The sequence below is a fragment of the Dicentrarchus labrax genome, unplaced genomic scaffold (genome assembly GCF_905237075.1).
Source record: "Dicentrarchus labrax unplaced genomic scaffold, dlabrax2021, whole genome shotgun sequence".
NCBI classification, from domain to species: domain Eukaryota; kingdom Metazoa; phylum Chordata; class Actinopteri; family Moronidae; genus Dicentrarchus; species Dicentrarchus labrax.
In genome coordinates, this window is record NW_026136708.1 from 20297151 (window position 1) to 20313454 (window position 16304).

The following is a 16304-nucleotide window of genomic DNA, read 5'->3' on the forward strand; positions in this document are numbered from 1 at the left end:
TTGAAATGTGTTGTACACATACTATAAATAATAACGTTAAATAAACATTGACTCAACAGGTCCAGTATTTGTAACGCTTCACTTTGCTTTTACGGCCCTTAAGATATTTAAGGATCTGTTGACACCCTGCACATTATATTAGCTTTCTGAAGAAAAGTAAGAAATCCTTTACATTTACAACCTTTTAAGGGAAAAACTGTCTGTTGGCAGAAATATAATCTAATAACACGTCAGCTAACAACACCTCAGCAAAGCAGTCAACTGAAAGGGAACTTTTCTCAGTTTTCCCTGTTAACTTACTCATCTGCTGTTTGTCAAAGCTGTGAACACAACACAGAGTCCAACTTTAAAATATTGTCAGAAACTCTCCCCTCTGTCTCTAGCTTGACCTCAATCTGACCAGTTTACCTGTAAATACTGTTGGCTGTTTGGCCGCGCCTACTTCAGTTGACCTGACCAATGAGATGAATCCTGAGTTTGACAGGACATTGTTGACAATACAAACATCAGCTGACAAACCAATCCCAACTCAATGTCAGCTTCGTAATGAGCTTTTTGCTCCACTACCTATTTGCCCATCACTTCTCAGATTAGGATTAATAGACATTTAACACAGACGATGAGTTTATCAAATGGTACACAAAGTATGAAACCAAAAGTATATATAACAATAAACAGATAACATAATGTTATCAATATGGGAATATAACACTGAGAGGGCATTGGAGAGCCTGAATACTTTTACATTTGATACTTTAAGTTGTGAATACTTCCATACCACTTAATGCTTTGAATGCAGTGTTCAATTCAGTACTTTTTCTACTTTTACTTACTAAGATCTGAATACTTCTTTACTGCTCAAATCCACGTAGACTTAACTGACCTCGGAAACAGCAGCTGACCAACCAATCAGCTCAAGGTCCACTTACTTACTTGCTCTTGACCTTTCAACCTTATACACATGAGCACATCTTTCCAAAAACTTAAATGAAAGCACTCACAGATGGGCCATTACCATCTTCCTGGTTACAGTACGACTATGAGAAATGTTTTTGTGTTGTAAATAATGTATTTATTAGTATTATGGTGAAGCTAATTTGAAACTGCAATGCTGCCAATACCTATATCTTTTTGTGTTCTATATTTAAACAGGAAAAGTATATAACTTTAAAGCTTTAAATTGTGGTGGTAACCAAATTAGCAAACAGTTTCCATTTCATCAATAATATTGTGATATTGTTAAAGCTCCAACCTGTGCCCTCTCATAAGAGTAATATACAACATATCATGCATATTAACAAATATTGTGTTTTAATATCAACTAACAAAACTGCTGCAGGAAAAACAAGAACTATGGGAAATCATGAACTAGATGAGGTTTAATATTCTGCTTGACATTTTAGCTAATAATAAACTGATGGATATTATGGCATTCTGTTCGTGGTTTATTTCCAGAGAGAGAGAAAAAAAAACCTGTTTCAAACAAATAATAATATGGGAAAAGAAACAGAGATTAACACACAGCACATCCTCTAATCCAGTTTATTTTCCTCAGCAGAAAATGGAACACGATAAAATTAAAAGGAGAAAATAGGACAGAATTATGTTCTTGCTTTTTTATACATTTAACTAAATATGCCACTCTATGCTAGGGTGTAAGTAACTCAAACTGATATAAGGTTAAATAATTTTTTTTCTCTAAAAGGTACAGAAAGATATTCCATTTCTTCCATTTCTCATTAGCACTCAAAAAAAAAAAAAAAAAGAACACATTTTTCAAAATATCAAAATAAGAACCAGCCAAGCTCCCTTTAACCTTCGCCGTGTTCTCATTGGAAAAGACGAGCGGGGTGGGGAGAGGTGATGGAGAGTAGAAACAATAACTTGTGCATGAGGATTAGCATAGTTAAGTGGTGTCTGGTTAGAAAGGGCTCTCCACCTCAATCAACTTTTCCAAAGTTAATTTGCAAAAAAAGGACGCTTTCTGATTTTCCTGCCATTCAAGGAAATCTACTGCTTCATGTTTCTTACTTCTCCAAATTGAAAAACAGTAATATAAGATTCAACATCATCAGATTGCATTTCCTGTGATGCTGCACAGTACGTTTTTAAAATGGAGATTTCGTACCTTTATCAAACAAAAGTATAGTTTTAAGTGCACCTGCAATGCGTGCTAAATGCCAAAACGTACGACTAAAATTTTAATTTAGAAGAAAAAGGTCGGATTCTGCAACGTCACAAAAGTTGATTTGGGTAGAACGCCCCTTCAGGAGAATCAGGAAGAGAGGTGTGTAACTGAACAATATGCACAGCACAAAGTCCAAGCAGTCAGACTGTGTAGGCTGATTAAGAGACAAACAATGACAAAAACATATGAGGAAAGGGGAAACCACTCAATTTAAGAATTCACATGTTATTTCTGCAGCCAAAACCAGCTGAGGCATCATCAGACACTGCAGACAGTTTGAACCTGTGATGTCGAGAGACGTACAACCTCGACAGGGTCCGACAGAAAACAAGAAATACCCAATGGACCGCTGGGAGCCTTAAGGTCACGTTTGATCTTGACATCTACATACACCCTCGGTAAAGGTTAATTAATAGCAAAACTGAACTGAAGAGAACCAATTATGGTTGATTACTTTGCTGAAGTGGCGAGTTAAAGAGTCCAGCCATAATAACCCCATTTGTATTTTTGCTTTAGGTGTATAACGTCTCTAAGTTAACCAGCTTTTGGTTCATTTCTTAGCCTTTTTCACTTGTGCAGTGTATCAATATGACATCACCGATTTAAACTGTGGGACGAAACCCATCTCTCTCTCTCTCTCTCTTCGATTTAGTGAACACTCATTAGCGGAAATGATATAAAAAAAGAAAAAAGAGAAATTATAACATTTCAAGAATTATATTTCAAATAGATATCCCCGAAAATTAAATGACATCTAATCCTACCCACAAAACACAAAATAAGAAATAAATTATAGAACAATTTAAAGGGTAGTAAGTAAGTTATGTATTCAGTTTTGCACTCTTGACTGATGGTCAACAACTCCGAGACACTCCGTGATGAACTCCGGGTAACTCTTTATATAAACAAACACATGGCGTTTTGGCGAAGAACTCTTCATTTGAATACAAAAATTCAGTCGTATTCCCCTTTATGTAAAACAACAGTACTACTCAGTAAATTGAAAAAGGGGAAGGGAAAGAGGGAGAAGAGGATCTGCTACACAGAGGATTTATCCGAGTGACTCATGTCCATTAGTGTGTTTTTTTTATATTTATTTGTATTTTTCTTTTTGTCAACAGTCCATGTGAGCAGAGGCAGGGATTGGCTGTATTGTCCTCCACGACACCGTAGTTAAGCAGTAAAAACAGAGCTAATCACCATGACGGCCACACGAAAAAAAAAAAAAAAAAAGGAGAGAGGAAAAAAAATAACTCAAACCATGACAGCATCCTTGGACTGCCTCACATTACCACACTCAAACCTGCACAAATACACTGTTGCTGGTACCATGCACGAGCAAAACATAGGTAGTGATGCTGCACATGGACCTAAAGGTTGGTGGAAGAAAAAAGAAGAAGAAGAAGAAGAAGAAGAGGAAGGCGGGGTTACAGGTTTGATACTCCAACCCCTTGATGACGACCTGAGGAGTGGTCGTGGGATAGAGCTAGACGCCTCACCCGCGACCAAGAAATGGAAAAAAAATAATAATAAAACAAATTGTCGAATGACAATCCAGAACGGATCAGTTCAGCCAAACGCTACAGTCCATCTTCCATAACTTCCTGTTCTGAAAAAAAGGAGCATGAGCAAAGAGGAGGAAACCGTGGCGAGAAACAGCGGAGCTGTGCATGATGTATGACTAACTGGATTCGTCTCTGCGGCGTCCTTCCTCTGAAGACTGGGGGGTTGGGTTAAGGCTGTGTGTGTGAACATGCGATACTGAACGTGGCTCCGCAGAACAACCAGCAGGCCCCCTGTTGGCCCCCACCCCACTCCCGAGCGGCTTCGTCCAGTGCCCAAGTCCAAACAGATGCTCCAACGCAGGGAATCAGGACATCAACAGGGCGGCGTCAAGCTCAGATCCAGAATTGTCAGGTCAGATGCAGGATGTTACGACCGTGCTACCTCCCCTCCTCCTCCTCCTCCTCCTCTTCTTCTTCCCTCCCTCCCTCCCCCCCCTCCCACCCATCACCCCCATTTGTCATTCCTCCTAGCTCTTCCACCTCCTTCTCCTCCTCTTTGTAAGCGCCTCATCTCTAACTGGATGGCTGGTCACGGTGTGGCCAATCAGGAGCACTCCTCCCCGATGCGTTGGCACGAGCGGCCCACCTTGCGGTCCAGCTTCACCATCTTGAGGACGGCCTCCTCACGCCCGCGGCCCAGATGGTCGAACAGACAGTCGTGTTGCTCGGGTAGACGGTGAAGCATGCAGAATACATAGCCTGGGAGGGAAACAGAAAGCAGAGTGGTGAGGGAGGAAGTGACCCCGATAAATGCTCCACTGTTCCCGCTTTGCATGGGAGAAAATATCACCGTGGATTTACCTCGGAGAGCTCGTTGCCAAACACAAACACAGCAAAGCAAGCCTCTTACTGAGTCCTCCAACTGATTTGCACTACTTTCCTCACTCAAATGGAAGGGAAAGGGACAAAAAAATTAAGATCCTAGATTTTAGTGATCCAGGAAAGGTGTTAAATTTACTCTGGGTAAATTCTATATAAAATTTGAAATGCGACCATATTATCTTAACTCAAGGTCTACTTTTCCCCCCAGTGGTTCCTAAATATGACACTGGCATATTTCAGATTTCATTTTAAGTAAAAATTGCAGTATGGTATCAATATCGGGTATGCGATACAGAAACAAGTAGTTCCATTGATCAGTAATAGGAATAAAGCTTTCAAATAATATAACAACATACATCATACATGTGGGATGTGCTCGGGTGTTTTGATGGCTTTTTTTTTTTTTTACTTGGGAAAGAACATTAAGTGGTTTGCCAATGCAAATGTGTGTTTCATTCACACGCATTATAGACTTCAATTTACTTTAAGTATTAACACTTTAATTAATCAGCTTAAAAGTATATCTTGGGTTTTTTTTCATTTGGGTTACGAACTGTGCCTTTAAAAGTAAAATGGAAAATATCTGCTCAAAAATAAGAATAAAAGCAGGTGCTGACATACCTGCTATAGGGCAGCGGTTTATGCATTTTCAGTTTTTCAGGTCAACCTCAAACACCACAGCAGCTGACTTTGTTGCTTGACACATTTTCAACCACAGTGGGTGAACACAGTCAGTGAATTTAAAAGCGGTGATATGAAGGAGAAAGTTCGTGCAGCCTTTAAAAATGACACGAGACTGAAAGCTACACTAATGTGTTGGTACTGACCACAGCGGCAGGAGCCCAGTTCCTGCTGCACCAGCTCTAGTTTGGTTTGGCAGCGATAGCAGCGCCGGCGATTCTTCTGCTTGGGCGTCCCGCGGGCCTCCTCGCTGCTCCCCTCCTTCTCGTCTGTCCGTGGCCGCTTCTCTGGCGTCGCCTCGCTCTCTGAGCCCGACGCTGAAAAACAAGCGGCGGGGTTAGCGCTCAAAGTGGGACAGGTCACGCAGAGCTACTGGCAGGAAGAAGAGGCTGACTGCACCTGATTCTCGTGGACGTTTTGTGGGTGTGCAGAGTGTGCCTTGGGCTGTTTCTGTGGACGACACGCCTACAGACGGAGAATGAAGAGACGTGTGGTGTGAGACAAGATATTAAAATGTTCTCTTCCCATACCATCCATCCATGTTGAGGGGAAAAAATACATATTACATGTTCTGATGAACCACCTTTTAAAGAAAAATCATTCGTTTTTTTCTGCTATTAAGAGCAACCTCTTTACAAAGTCTTATTGAACATAGTCCTCCATATTCGTTCCCCTTGTAAATGAAGACAGGCGACCGACTGTCACATATATCAAGAAACTTACATTTTTAATATTACTGATAATATTTGAGGGTTGAGTCATGTTGAGGAAGAAGCAGACACCACAACGGGAGATTTCAATGAACACTTATTAAAAGCGATTATTTAGTCATTAGATTACTCTTTAGATGTTCGATTTGAAAGATTTAATTATCCAGCAGGGCTAGATAATTGCACTACTTTTCCAAAGCAAATTACAGAACAAACATCTAAAACATTCTTTGAACCATTTGTAGTGGAAATAAGTCAATTCTCTTTCCCAATTGGCATGTTTCACTTGCTCAAAGAAGGTTACAATTTTAGAACTCCAAAATAGACTAAATAATAGTGACTTTGTAACACAGTCAGTACAGAGACGTACATGGTAAACACAGTGCTTGTACGAGTGGTCCGACCTCAAAGACGTCACAAAACTGATATCTATAAAAGTAACACTGCTGATGTAGTCTTGAGAATTACAGTATGAAATGATTTCCTGAGTTCTGCGATGCACTCCAGATTAAATTATGCTTCCTCGGTGCGAGCAGTCGAAAAGGTTCAGCGCCCCACCGGCCTGTGAACTGAACCCAGTCATAACTTTATCTCCTGTTTGTCACGCTCTATCTCACTCTGTACTTTCCCACTGGATTTAAAGACGTAAAGAATAGACAGTCCATTCCTCGTCAACAGCTTGTAGTGGATAAGAAGTGCGGCATGTATCCAGTTTGTGATAAATCCTAAACATTTTTGTCTTTGTTTTAGGACATTTTTTAGAACATAAAACGCTGCACTATTTTGTTTTCCTTGACGTGGATATCACTGGTTGTCCCATCTTACCTTCCCTCGTGCTGGGAAACGTGGGCGAGGGCTCTTCGGTTGATGGCTGCTCGGAGCTAGAGGGCGGCGACGACAATAGGGATTGGGTACTGCTACTGCTCGTCTCGCTACTGAAAACTGGCGATTGGCTACTCCCAGTGCTTTGGATAGGCTTGGAGGTACAGTCCTCCCCTGGCTGCTTCTTCTGGATATCTGTGGTCAAGGACAGCGAGCAAGCAAGCAGAGAGAAATATAAAAATAGGACAGGGAAATAGATACAGACAGAGAGGGAGGAAGAGAAGAAAAGAGGGACGACACAGAAACTGTCAAAACACTCAAATCTGGACTCATCCGCCTGTTTATGGTGCGTAGTGCAGAGATGCAGGCGCACACCCCAAACCTCCTGACTAAGTCTGTAATAACAGGTTATATGTAGTATATAAGTACAAGTGTGTTGAAAACAGGGTACCAGGCAAACATTACTGATAGTTTGCACATAGTAAAGCTGCACCTTTCAAGACATTTATGTATGAATATTCATTTAAACTAAGGAGACTTTTTACTGTCTGTGAAATGATTACACAACGGCTGCTTGGTAAATGTAAATGTGTGTACAGTTTTCCACTGTTAGTCTTGAAAACTTGGTTACCCCATTAAAGCAAACAGTTAGTTGCCTGCTTGTCTTTTGGTGTCAAACATTAAGTCACGTGTCAGTGCAGCAGAGAACACATCGGTTTAAAAAACTCTTCCTTGTTGGTGCATTTAGGGAAGCTCGGTCTGTGGACAATTAGCTGCTTCAAAAGATTCAATTCACGCTTTTTTTTTGGTCAAATTTGGTAGATTTGATAGAATTTGAATTAGAGCTTGAGTTGATTGGTCAAGTGGCATACGATTAATTGGTAACATTGAGTGCTTAAGTGACTATTTATTCAAGTAGTTTTTAAACAAATATGCCATTATCTCCTTGGTTCTACTTTAGTCCTTGATGATAGTAAATTGGTTGTCTTAAGACTTCCTCTAGCGCCCTGGAAAATTGTAATGGGCAGTTTTCACCACAGTGGTATGTCTAATAAAGACAAATTCAACACCCCAAAAGAAATACCTTTTCAACTTTTATATGTTCAAGTCTTCCAAGTCCCTGCTCTTAACTACATGACCACATGACTACAAGTTAACTTTGCCAACTGAAACATGACTTGGTAAGAGAAAGACATGATCACCTTGGAGAACCTGGCTGCACTTCAGACCTCTGTATATAATGATAATCTCGGATGTTATCGATCCATGCGAGTATTGTCTTTACTCTTTCCCCTCCAGGGAGGGTGAGGGAGGTCAGCCTAGATTTGAATTTCTCCTCCACGTGTGGACTAACCCACTTCTGCTCAGCTTCTATACTCGTGTGTATTGAGTCTATTCTGAGCGTTACTGCCGTCTGTGATGCTAGACTCAAAGCTGGGCCCTTAGGTCCTTGCTGTCTGCCATACTCACTGGTTGCCATGGCCACCGACAGGGCCGCAGTGCACCCTCAACCCATCCTCCCAAACCAGACTGGAGGAGTCATTGAGAAAACTCAATGCGTACCTTGACATTTTCAAACTCTAATTGGGCATTTTTCTTTGTCAGAAACCTTCACAAGCAAACTTCGTTTCGGAACAAAATGCTGAAGGAAGTTACCAGAGTAAGACTCATTGCTCTTGTTCCAAAGACTACTACTCTCTACAAAGCAATTTAAAGTAATTGTTTATCATAGAATCCGATATTCCCTAAAAAGGCAATTACCTTTTAACTTCCAATATTTTCCTCCAAATGGCAGATACATCATTCTGTAGTGAGACTACTTGGTCTTCCCATTTTCCCAGAATGGCTTCTTAGCGTTGTTAGCATTCCTAACCGAAATCAACTGGCACACCTAGCCTCAAGCTTCTGCTAGCTGTGTCTGTGAGAACAGCTCCACGTGCCAAGAAGAAACTTAACAGAAAAAACAAACGTGGAACTGTTTCCCCCATTTATATGTGACAAGAACCAGCTGAAAGTAAGCCTTAAAAGACGATATTAGAGGTTGGAAACATGAAATTTAATGTTCCCTTTTGCTCTGAGCATGCATAAATGAGTTCCTTTGCATCAGTTAACAATTGTACATTTTACAGGTGAACAACTCCAGGTAAGTGATGCAGAAGTTATTTTTTTTTTTTGGCTTACAGGCCTAAAACACTAGTCACATTTATGTGCTGTACAATTTCAGCTAACTGAATTTTAGAACAGGAGTGGGATAGCAAATAGCAGCTGATCACCTGCCACTGAACAAGAGAGCAACATTTCAATCACAGGCACGACTTGCCAGGTGTTTAACCTCACATCCATGTACATTTATTTCATGACAACTGCGACTTCAGCCATAAGGAAACCATGAGGTTCAAGTATTAGTGAAAATTATTTTACTAACCAGTTTCAAACCTTTTTTTTGCCATTTCTGTTTAACCACTTCTTTTTTTTTTACAAGATGATAATAAGTAATTAGCTTATGATGATCTTTGTAATTGTAAGACACAGTGTGTAGTGAGAGAACACTTACCAGCAAAACATTTGGAGCAGAGATTCATGGTTTTACTGGACCTGAGGAAACAGGTGAGAAAATGAATGTCATTGACCTCCTCCGATATCCAAGCTTTGCCTCTACTTGTTATAAACTTTTCCACAACATAAACCTTTTCTGATACAAACAAAAAAATAGACAATACCATGGCATGAAAAATGAAACACAAATCAATTGTATGGAGTTGAAAATGGGAAGAAAAAAAAATTGTGAACTGCACACAAAATAACCACATGATTATCATAAACGATCTGGTTAACAATTTTCTGGCATGTTAAATCTCTGTCTCTTTTGTTTCCCCACAGACCAATACCTGTATCAATTTCATACAGAGTGGCTAAACACAAATGTGGAAGAGAAATGCCGTTCTGGAATACGGCACTGCCTCCATAACAAACACTTGTAGGACCTTACCCCTTTCTCAATATCTCAAATGACAATTATATCAGACCCTGAGCGTCAACCATAACATCTTTCATAATCGCTTCTTATGTTTCATCTCAGCTACCCTCTTTGTGTTTGTCAGTCTGGCAACTGGGCCTTTGTGTCAATAAATTCATGGCGGAAGGACAGGAAATCACAGACGACCGGGAAGCAAGCGACTGTTATGGGGACACTAAAAATCACTTAAAGTAGGAGCCTACGGTTGTAATAAATTGATTATTTTACTGTTTTAATACTGTAATTTTCTGTCAATAGAGCTTCAGCACAAGTAGTTTCATGCAAACAGAGAGACACTTTTAGTTTTTTTCTTCCGACGGGCAGATAAAATCCATCTCCTGTTACATATTGGCGTTGATTACCGTGGGTCTTTCAGCAGTCAAACACGTAAGCGTTGAGCTATAATGTCACTAATCAAATCAAACTAGGTGTCGTGACATTATGGTGATTTTTAACGCCCATGTACAACACCTGAATATGCAAGCAGTGCATATATTTGAACAGTCATGCTAGATTTAAGCTCAAAGAACAGCTGAGGCTGACACAGTGGGGTTGAGTGCGACAAAGGCCAGCTTAAGATGACAAAAAGTACAGCTATGTCTGACCAAGAGCTGAGTATGAGATGTCCTAAAATGGCCACCGTACCTTTAGGGTGTGGCTAAACTATACTCAAAATGCTACTGGCTGCCTGGACGGCGAGGGGGGGGGGGGGTGGATGTGTAATGGATGCAGGTTTCACTTACAGAGTTGGGTCCTGCAAAAGCCCAGAGTTCTTTGTCAGTCACCTGTTTCAGTCATGGCTGCAGAGTAAGCCAGCCTACTTAGAGAATTTTCAACAAAAACACAGTGATTTTAAAAACGTTTTTGCCGTGATGGGCAATGATTTTACTGTGGCAGAGAACCACGAGGACACAGGGAAAGCATAGTCATTATACAGTCTAATAAGGAAACTACTAAAGATAAAGCATACTGTAATACCTCCGATTCGTTTAGAGCATCTATAAGACAACGGGCAGTTTTGTCAACCGGTGAACCTCTGCTGTGATTTTAATCTTTAAACATTGAGCGTTTCGGGAAATGTCCTCGTCTGTCTTCTGGTTTTCTTGGTGGTTGGTGGTACCTTTTCCTACAGCCGGTGTGCCGTGTCTTTCCCTCACCTTCTGGACTTCTCTTTAATGTTCACGCCACCACAATACAGCCATTTCTGTCAGCTGTGAGCCCTGTCAATGGCACAGAGGCTGGAACTCCGTAGGGGTTTCAGATCATTGTTCCTACAGGAGCTATGGGACTAATGCAGCAGGACAAGCCTGGACAGACAGCTTTTTCCTCCACCAAGGAAGTGATATTTTTCACCTGTTTCAGTCATTGCGTCTGTGTGTCACTAAGATATCTCATCATCCATGAATGATTCCTATGAAATATGGTAGACTGGAGGGCCCCTGGGCGAAGAAACAATTGATTAGACTTTGGTGGCGACCCCAATCTGTCATTATCATGTTTTTGCTATAATTATACTACTGCGTATACGGACTTAAAAAGGTGCTACTACCATTTTGTCCATCCCCATTTAGAAATGAGAGGCAGACAGAATTTTAGAAACTATAATTCAATCCACTGTAACACCACTGGCCAAGCAGCCTGAACAACTGCAAGAGCTGAATCAACAAACTCTGACACAATGTCAACAAAAACTGAACAAAGATATCATATAATCCAGGACTGCACAGGCATAGCTAATGAACTGGAAACGCCTCCTGTAATTCCTCACTGATAAAGAGCATGAAGGGTGATGACACTGCGTGCCTTCACTTTAAAACATTGCCATTTACAGTAAATCTAACTGATCATACTGGCTTCTCCTCAAATAAAAAGGTGAAATGATACAGCTACTTAAGGGTAGTCAGTTGAAATCATTTAACTCATAGTAGTCTACAATTGAGTGAACTAAAGATTTGATTCACTTGGTGTTACCCATATTAAGACACAGTCCATCAGAGAACCAACATAAATAAATCACTCTGGAAAAGTCAAAATCTTGACCTCCTTACTTGCAGACGTGCCGTGTAGTTAATTTAATCTTTCTTGTTTTCTTTACCATAAGGCTAAGTAGAAATATTTTTAAGAACGTGCCGATTTCCACTTATCTCTTTATTGAAGTGACAGACTGATAAGTTAGTGATAATTTATAAAGTATGTTTAGACACCAAATATGTCTTATCTCTGTATGAAAGACTTAAAATGTACATGTTCAATGGTAAGTTGTCGTAGCTTTATGACTATTATTGTGCTATATAAACTCTTGATGATATTGCATAACGGAAGTGAACAAAATCAAGTACACGTTATCAGTTGGCTGTCATGAGCAGTACACAGGGGGGAGAGGAGCACAGAGAGTCCCACTGTCTGTGTTGCCTTTCAAAGCCAAGCTAACGCTCCATCCCACGACCAAGCTGCATTCACATACACTGTAAAGTGAATTTTAAGCTTTTGCTTTGACTGCTGGAGTGTTTTTGCAGTCTGTGCCATTTGGCGACAACATTTCAATGGATGAGTTCCCTGATGGACATTTGCTGTGGCAACAAGAACCGACCGCGTGTGCGACAGCTCAGACTGACTTATTTCTTTCCACCATTTCCAGTTGTTTCATTTACTTTTCTGCCGACACACTCCTTTCTGCTCACTGCTGCTCTGTCTCTGTAGAGTCATTGAGTCGGACAACTCTTTTTATGCTGAAGCCTGCACCTTTCCATTCATTTTGACTTCATGCTGCCTCTAAGCATCACTTCATGTTCTAAAATGTAACCGAAGAGCAGAATCCATCTCCTATTCTTTGAAAATTGCAAGTTTGTGGCCAAGAAAAGTGTTTAGACAAGACATTTTAAGTGTCCACTGGAAAACAAGGATTTGTTTGTTTTTACAGAAACAAATGGCATTACGTAATGGACGTGTTTGACGAGAATGCAACCAGATATTAATATAAAAGTCACACAAAATCCTATTATTATTATTTCCAGATAAACATTTCAGAGGCTGAACTACTCAATATCCACATGCAAAGCAAAACTCATTGGAGACTATATTTTATAAGTATCCCTGGTCTTTAATAAAGCTTTAAAGGTCAAGTTTGTAACATTTAGGAGGATCTATTGGCAGAAATTGAATATAATATATAAACATACGTGTATGAGCCGTTTTATCTACAGAGGGAGCGAGTCCTCTTCCAGGGTCTGCCATGTTGAACCGCCACGTTTCTACAGCAGCCCAGAATGGACAAACCAAACACTGACTCTAGATAGTTTTGCAGTACGTTTTGAAGGCTGAGCTGCATTCAAATGGTTGCAATCTGAAACTTCACCCCTAGATGCCACTAAATCCCACACAGGGGTCTTTTTAAACAAAACCACAGGTCAAACTGAATTTAACCTAATAAGGTGGCCCCGAAAATGAGACTCAAAATGTTCTTTATGAAGCTATAATGATACAAAAAAACGAATGCACTTCGGCCCCCTGTCCTTCAATACAGGTAATACTCCAAGTAGGAAACTAGATGGGAATAATTGATTAGGCCGAGAGAAAAAGTACCACAAACAAGTCATATATCTGGCTACGGTGCTTAAAAACACACTGGGTTCATTAGATAGCAGCACGAAGAGTGCAAAAATACCAAACACAGATAAGATAGCAAAGAAAACAAGCCATTAACCTTGAACCTGAACTGGTGCTTCAAGTATTTTCAACATTTCTCCAATTCTCTCGGATGTAACGTTCAATATTAGCCAACTGCTGATTATGTCCAAGTTTCTTTACTGCAAAGTGTATTACTCAGTCCACCTTGGCCACAGTTCTTTAATCACCAAACCAACAGAAGCCCTATCAAAAATGTTTGTGGTCCTGTATAAATACAGAAATAGTATTGGTCAGGCTGTACTGCTGTATATATGTTTATACTGTCATATCCACCTACCTCATGTATGAACCAATTATTACTCATTTACAAACTATACACATGTACAAAGTAGTTTAATGTTTAGCCTTATAGCTTGTTGTCCTTGTATTTTACTGTATATATGCCTATTGATGTGAGAGTGAGTCAGAGAAGATAAAACCAGAGTCATATCCCTTATGTGTACAAATACCTTGCGAATAAAAGTGATTGTGGTTTTAGTTTCTCATACCTGTCTACTAATGGTGCTCATTAACTCCTCAGGTTACCATACCAACCGGGGGATTTCACAGATTAACACAGATTAACCCAAAGAAGAAGAACTAGTCAATGATATCACCTGGTGCAGTCTTTGATTGGACTTAAAACCTGTTTATGTACACCTTGTCAACGTTATTCGACTTTGAAAATTGTCAAGAATGTTTGATGAAAGTGGAAAAACCGAATAATTGTCACATCCCAAATAAACCTGAATACCAAAAACAAAAATACTTGAGTGTATCAGTCAGACCTTACCTTAACAAATCTGCTTAAACCACACACAAAAAAACACTGCATTTAGTGCTGGCATACAGTCCATACCTTAAAAAGACCTCCAATGCTGACTTTAACCCCTTCAAAATGCTAAACCTTATTCAAGCTGTTTTTTTTTTAAAGAGGCCTTGAGTTTCAGTGACATGTGTGAAGAGCCTGTGTGGGACAGGGCAGCCGGCAGCCCCAGGCCAGGTGTTATTCTGAGCTGAAGCAGGCAGGGCCGTAAACACACAAGGCTGCCATTTGTGTCACCTGACATTGACAGGTGGGTTTACTGGTTCCAGTTTGCTTACTGGACACCACAAAATGAAGGCAATGATGGGGGGGGGGCTTGAGGGAGGGGGGGTCGGTAGCTAAATGACAGAGATAATGGCTCTAAAGAAGGGGGCAGTTGTCTTAATCAATTACTGGTTGTATTTAACACAGTAGAAGTAGGTTGCCACCCTAGATTCACTAATATTTATGTAATGCAAACATTACTGGGGGTGTACAGTGTGTCTATGGTGGTCAGTAATAACATGACAGTAGTCTTTTCTTAGTATATAGGCTAGTTTTTTTTTTTTTTTTTGGCTGCTTTGGAACAACTTAAATCTCCATTAAGAGAAGCAGACAGTCATGTTTGGGTGTTGTTATAGATTAAAAAAAAAGGTCAAATGTAGTCATTTTCCTATGGGGTAACACAGGAGACATCAGTGAATCACATCCGGTATGCAACACACATCCACCACTTGACAAGACCGACTGTGAAAAAAAAAAAAAAAAAAAAAAAGGTCTAAAATAACTTTTAAAAAAAACTGATGTATCAGCACTGCTCGGATTGAGGATTTAACCAAAGTAACGCGTTAATGGCTTTATTGTTGATTATCTTCGAGGGGATTCAAGAAAACAAGGGCAGGTTTAAAAGGAACCTGCTGGCAATAAATCATGGTCTATCTCGGGTACGTCATCTCCTGCTTCACAAAATGCCTTAAAACGAGAAATAGCACGATTAAAAAAATAATAGCCGGGGTTTGGTACGTTCATAAACTTGGAAAACAGTGGAAATGTAAGGTAGTTTTTTTGAAGCTAGGTTTTATTTATCAGCCAACTTCCCAACCCCCCACCCTCGGCCTGTACAACAGAACAACAACAATGGGTTTGGACTAGTTGAACCCGTTGAGCATTCTTTCATCCGGATTTGCCTCTTTCAGTTTAAGACAGCAGCTTAAACATAGTTTATATATTAGCTTTTTTTTTTTTTTTTTTTTTGTGACTCTTACCCCCAAAATCCACACGGACACCGGGGAGGTAGACTCGGAGGTTTGCTTCGTTCACTTGTGTCTCCCATGACTTCCAACAAAAACCGATGTGGAAACGCGAGGCTTGGGGATGAGTCCGGGGCCTGGTCGTTCAATGAGGAAAAAAACGATCCGGCATTCAAGTTAGACAAAAAGATACACGTCCTCTTTGCTTTAAAGTCCACAGTTCGGGTGGAAAAAAGGTGGCGAAGCTGGCCCGCTTCGGCCCGTAAAATCCTTCCGTTGACTCAAACAAAACGGCTCAGTTTGAACTGGAATAATTGAACGGCACTCAGAGCAATCAGCTGGACGTTCGGACGTTACGACCGACAAACAAAAAGAGGGGGGCGTCCCGGTGGTTTACTCGACACTAAAAAGCGTAGAAAAATCGCAAGCCGTCCACCGATACGGGTTAAATACAATTGTGGCGACGTTATATGCATGGGAGGGTGCGAGAAAAGAAAAAATAAAGGGACTGAGTAAGCCCTTCCCCTCTTATCAGTTCATGACCACCCCTATTCACACGTCGCTGGTACGAAGTATGCTGGGCCGGAAACGAGTCCATCAAACCAGAAATGTCAATATTGCCCAACGAAAATGAGGCAAAAACAGAAACTGCCCCATCAAACGACCCAACCCCGATCAGAATATAAAGTGAAACATTAAACTCATGTATTCTCTCAAACTGAGTACAAAGACACACTGTGTTGGGGGGGGTTTTGACTGGCTTTGATCACTGGCTTCAC

The 16304-nt window shown here is 40.5% G+C and overlaps 1 protein-coding gene across 3 annotated transcripts; it reads right to left on the reverse strand.

Moving 5' to 3' along the window:
• Positions 1-4190: 4190 nt before the first annotated feature.
• Positions 4191-16071, reverse strand: LOC127368138 (AN1-type zinc finger protein 3). 3 transcript variants are annotated; one of them, XM_051408637.1, is made up of 7 exons: positions 15541-16071; positions 10548-10621; positions 9343-9383; positions 6792-6983; positions 5656-5721; positions 5403-5573; positions 4191-4452 (listed from the first exon to the last, which is right to left on the reverse strand). In XM_051408637.1, the coding sequence occupies exons 3-7, from the start codon at positions 9368-9370 to the stop codon at positions 4298-4300; spliced, it is 612 nt and encodes a 203-aa protein (XP_051264597.1). In that variant the 5' UTR covers positions 9371-9383; positions 10548-10621; positions 15541-16071; the 3' UTR covers positions 4191-4297. The 3 variants fall into 3 exon arrangements, with proteins under 3 accessions (XP_051264597.1, XP_051264598.1, XP_051264595.1); XM_051408638.1 differs by having other exon boundaries at positions 10548-10624; XM_051408635.1 differs by lacking the exon at positions 10548-10621.
• Positions 16072-16304: the final 233 nt, after the last annotated feature.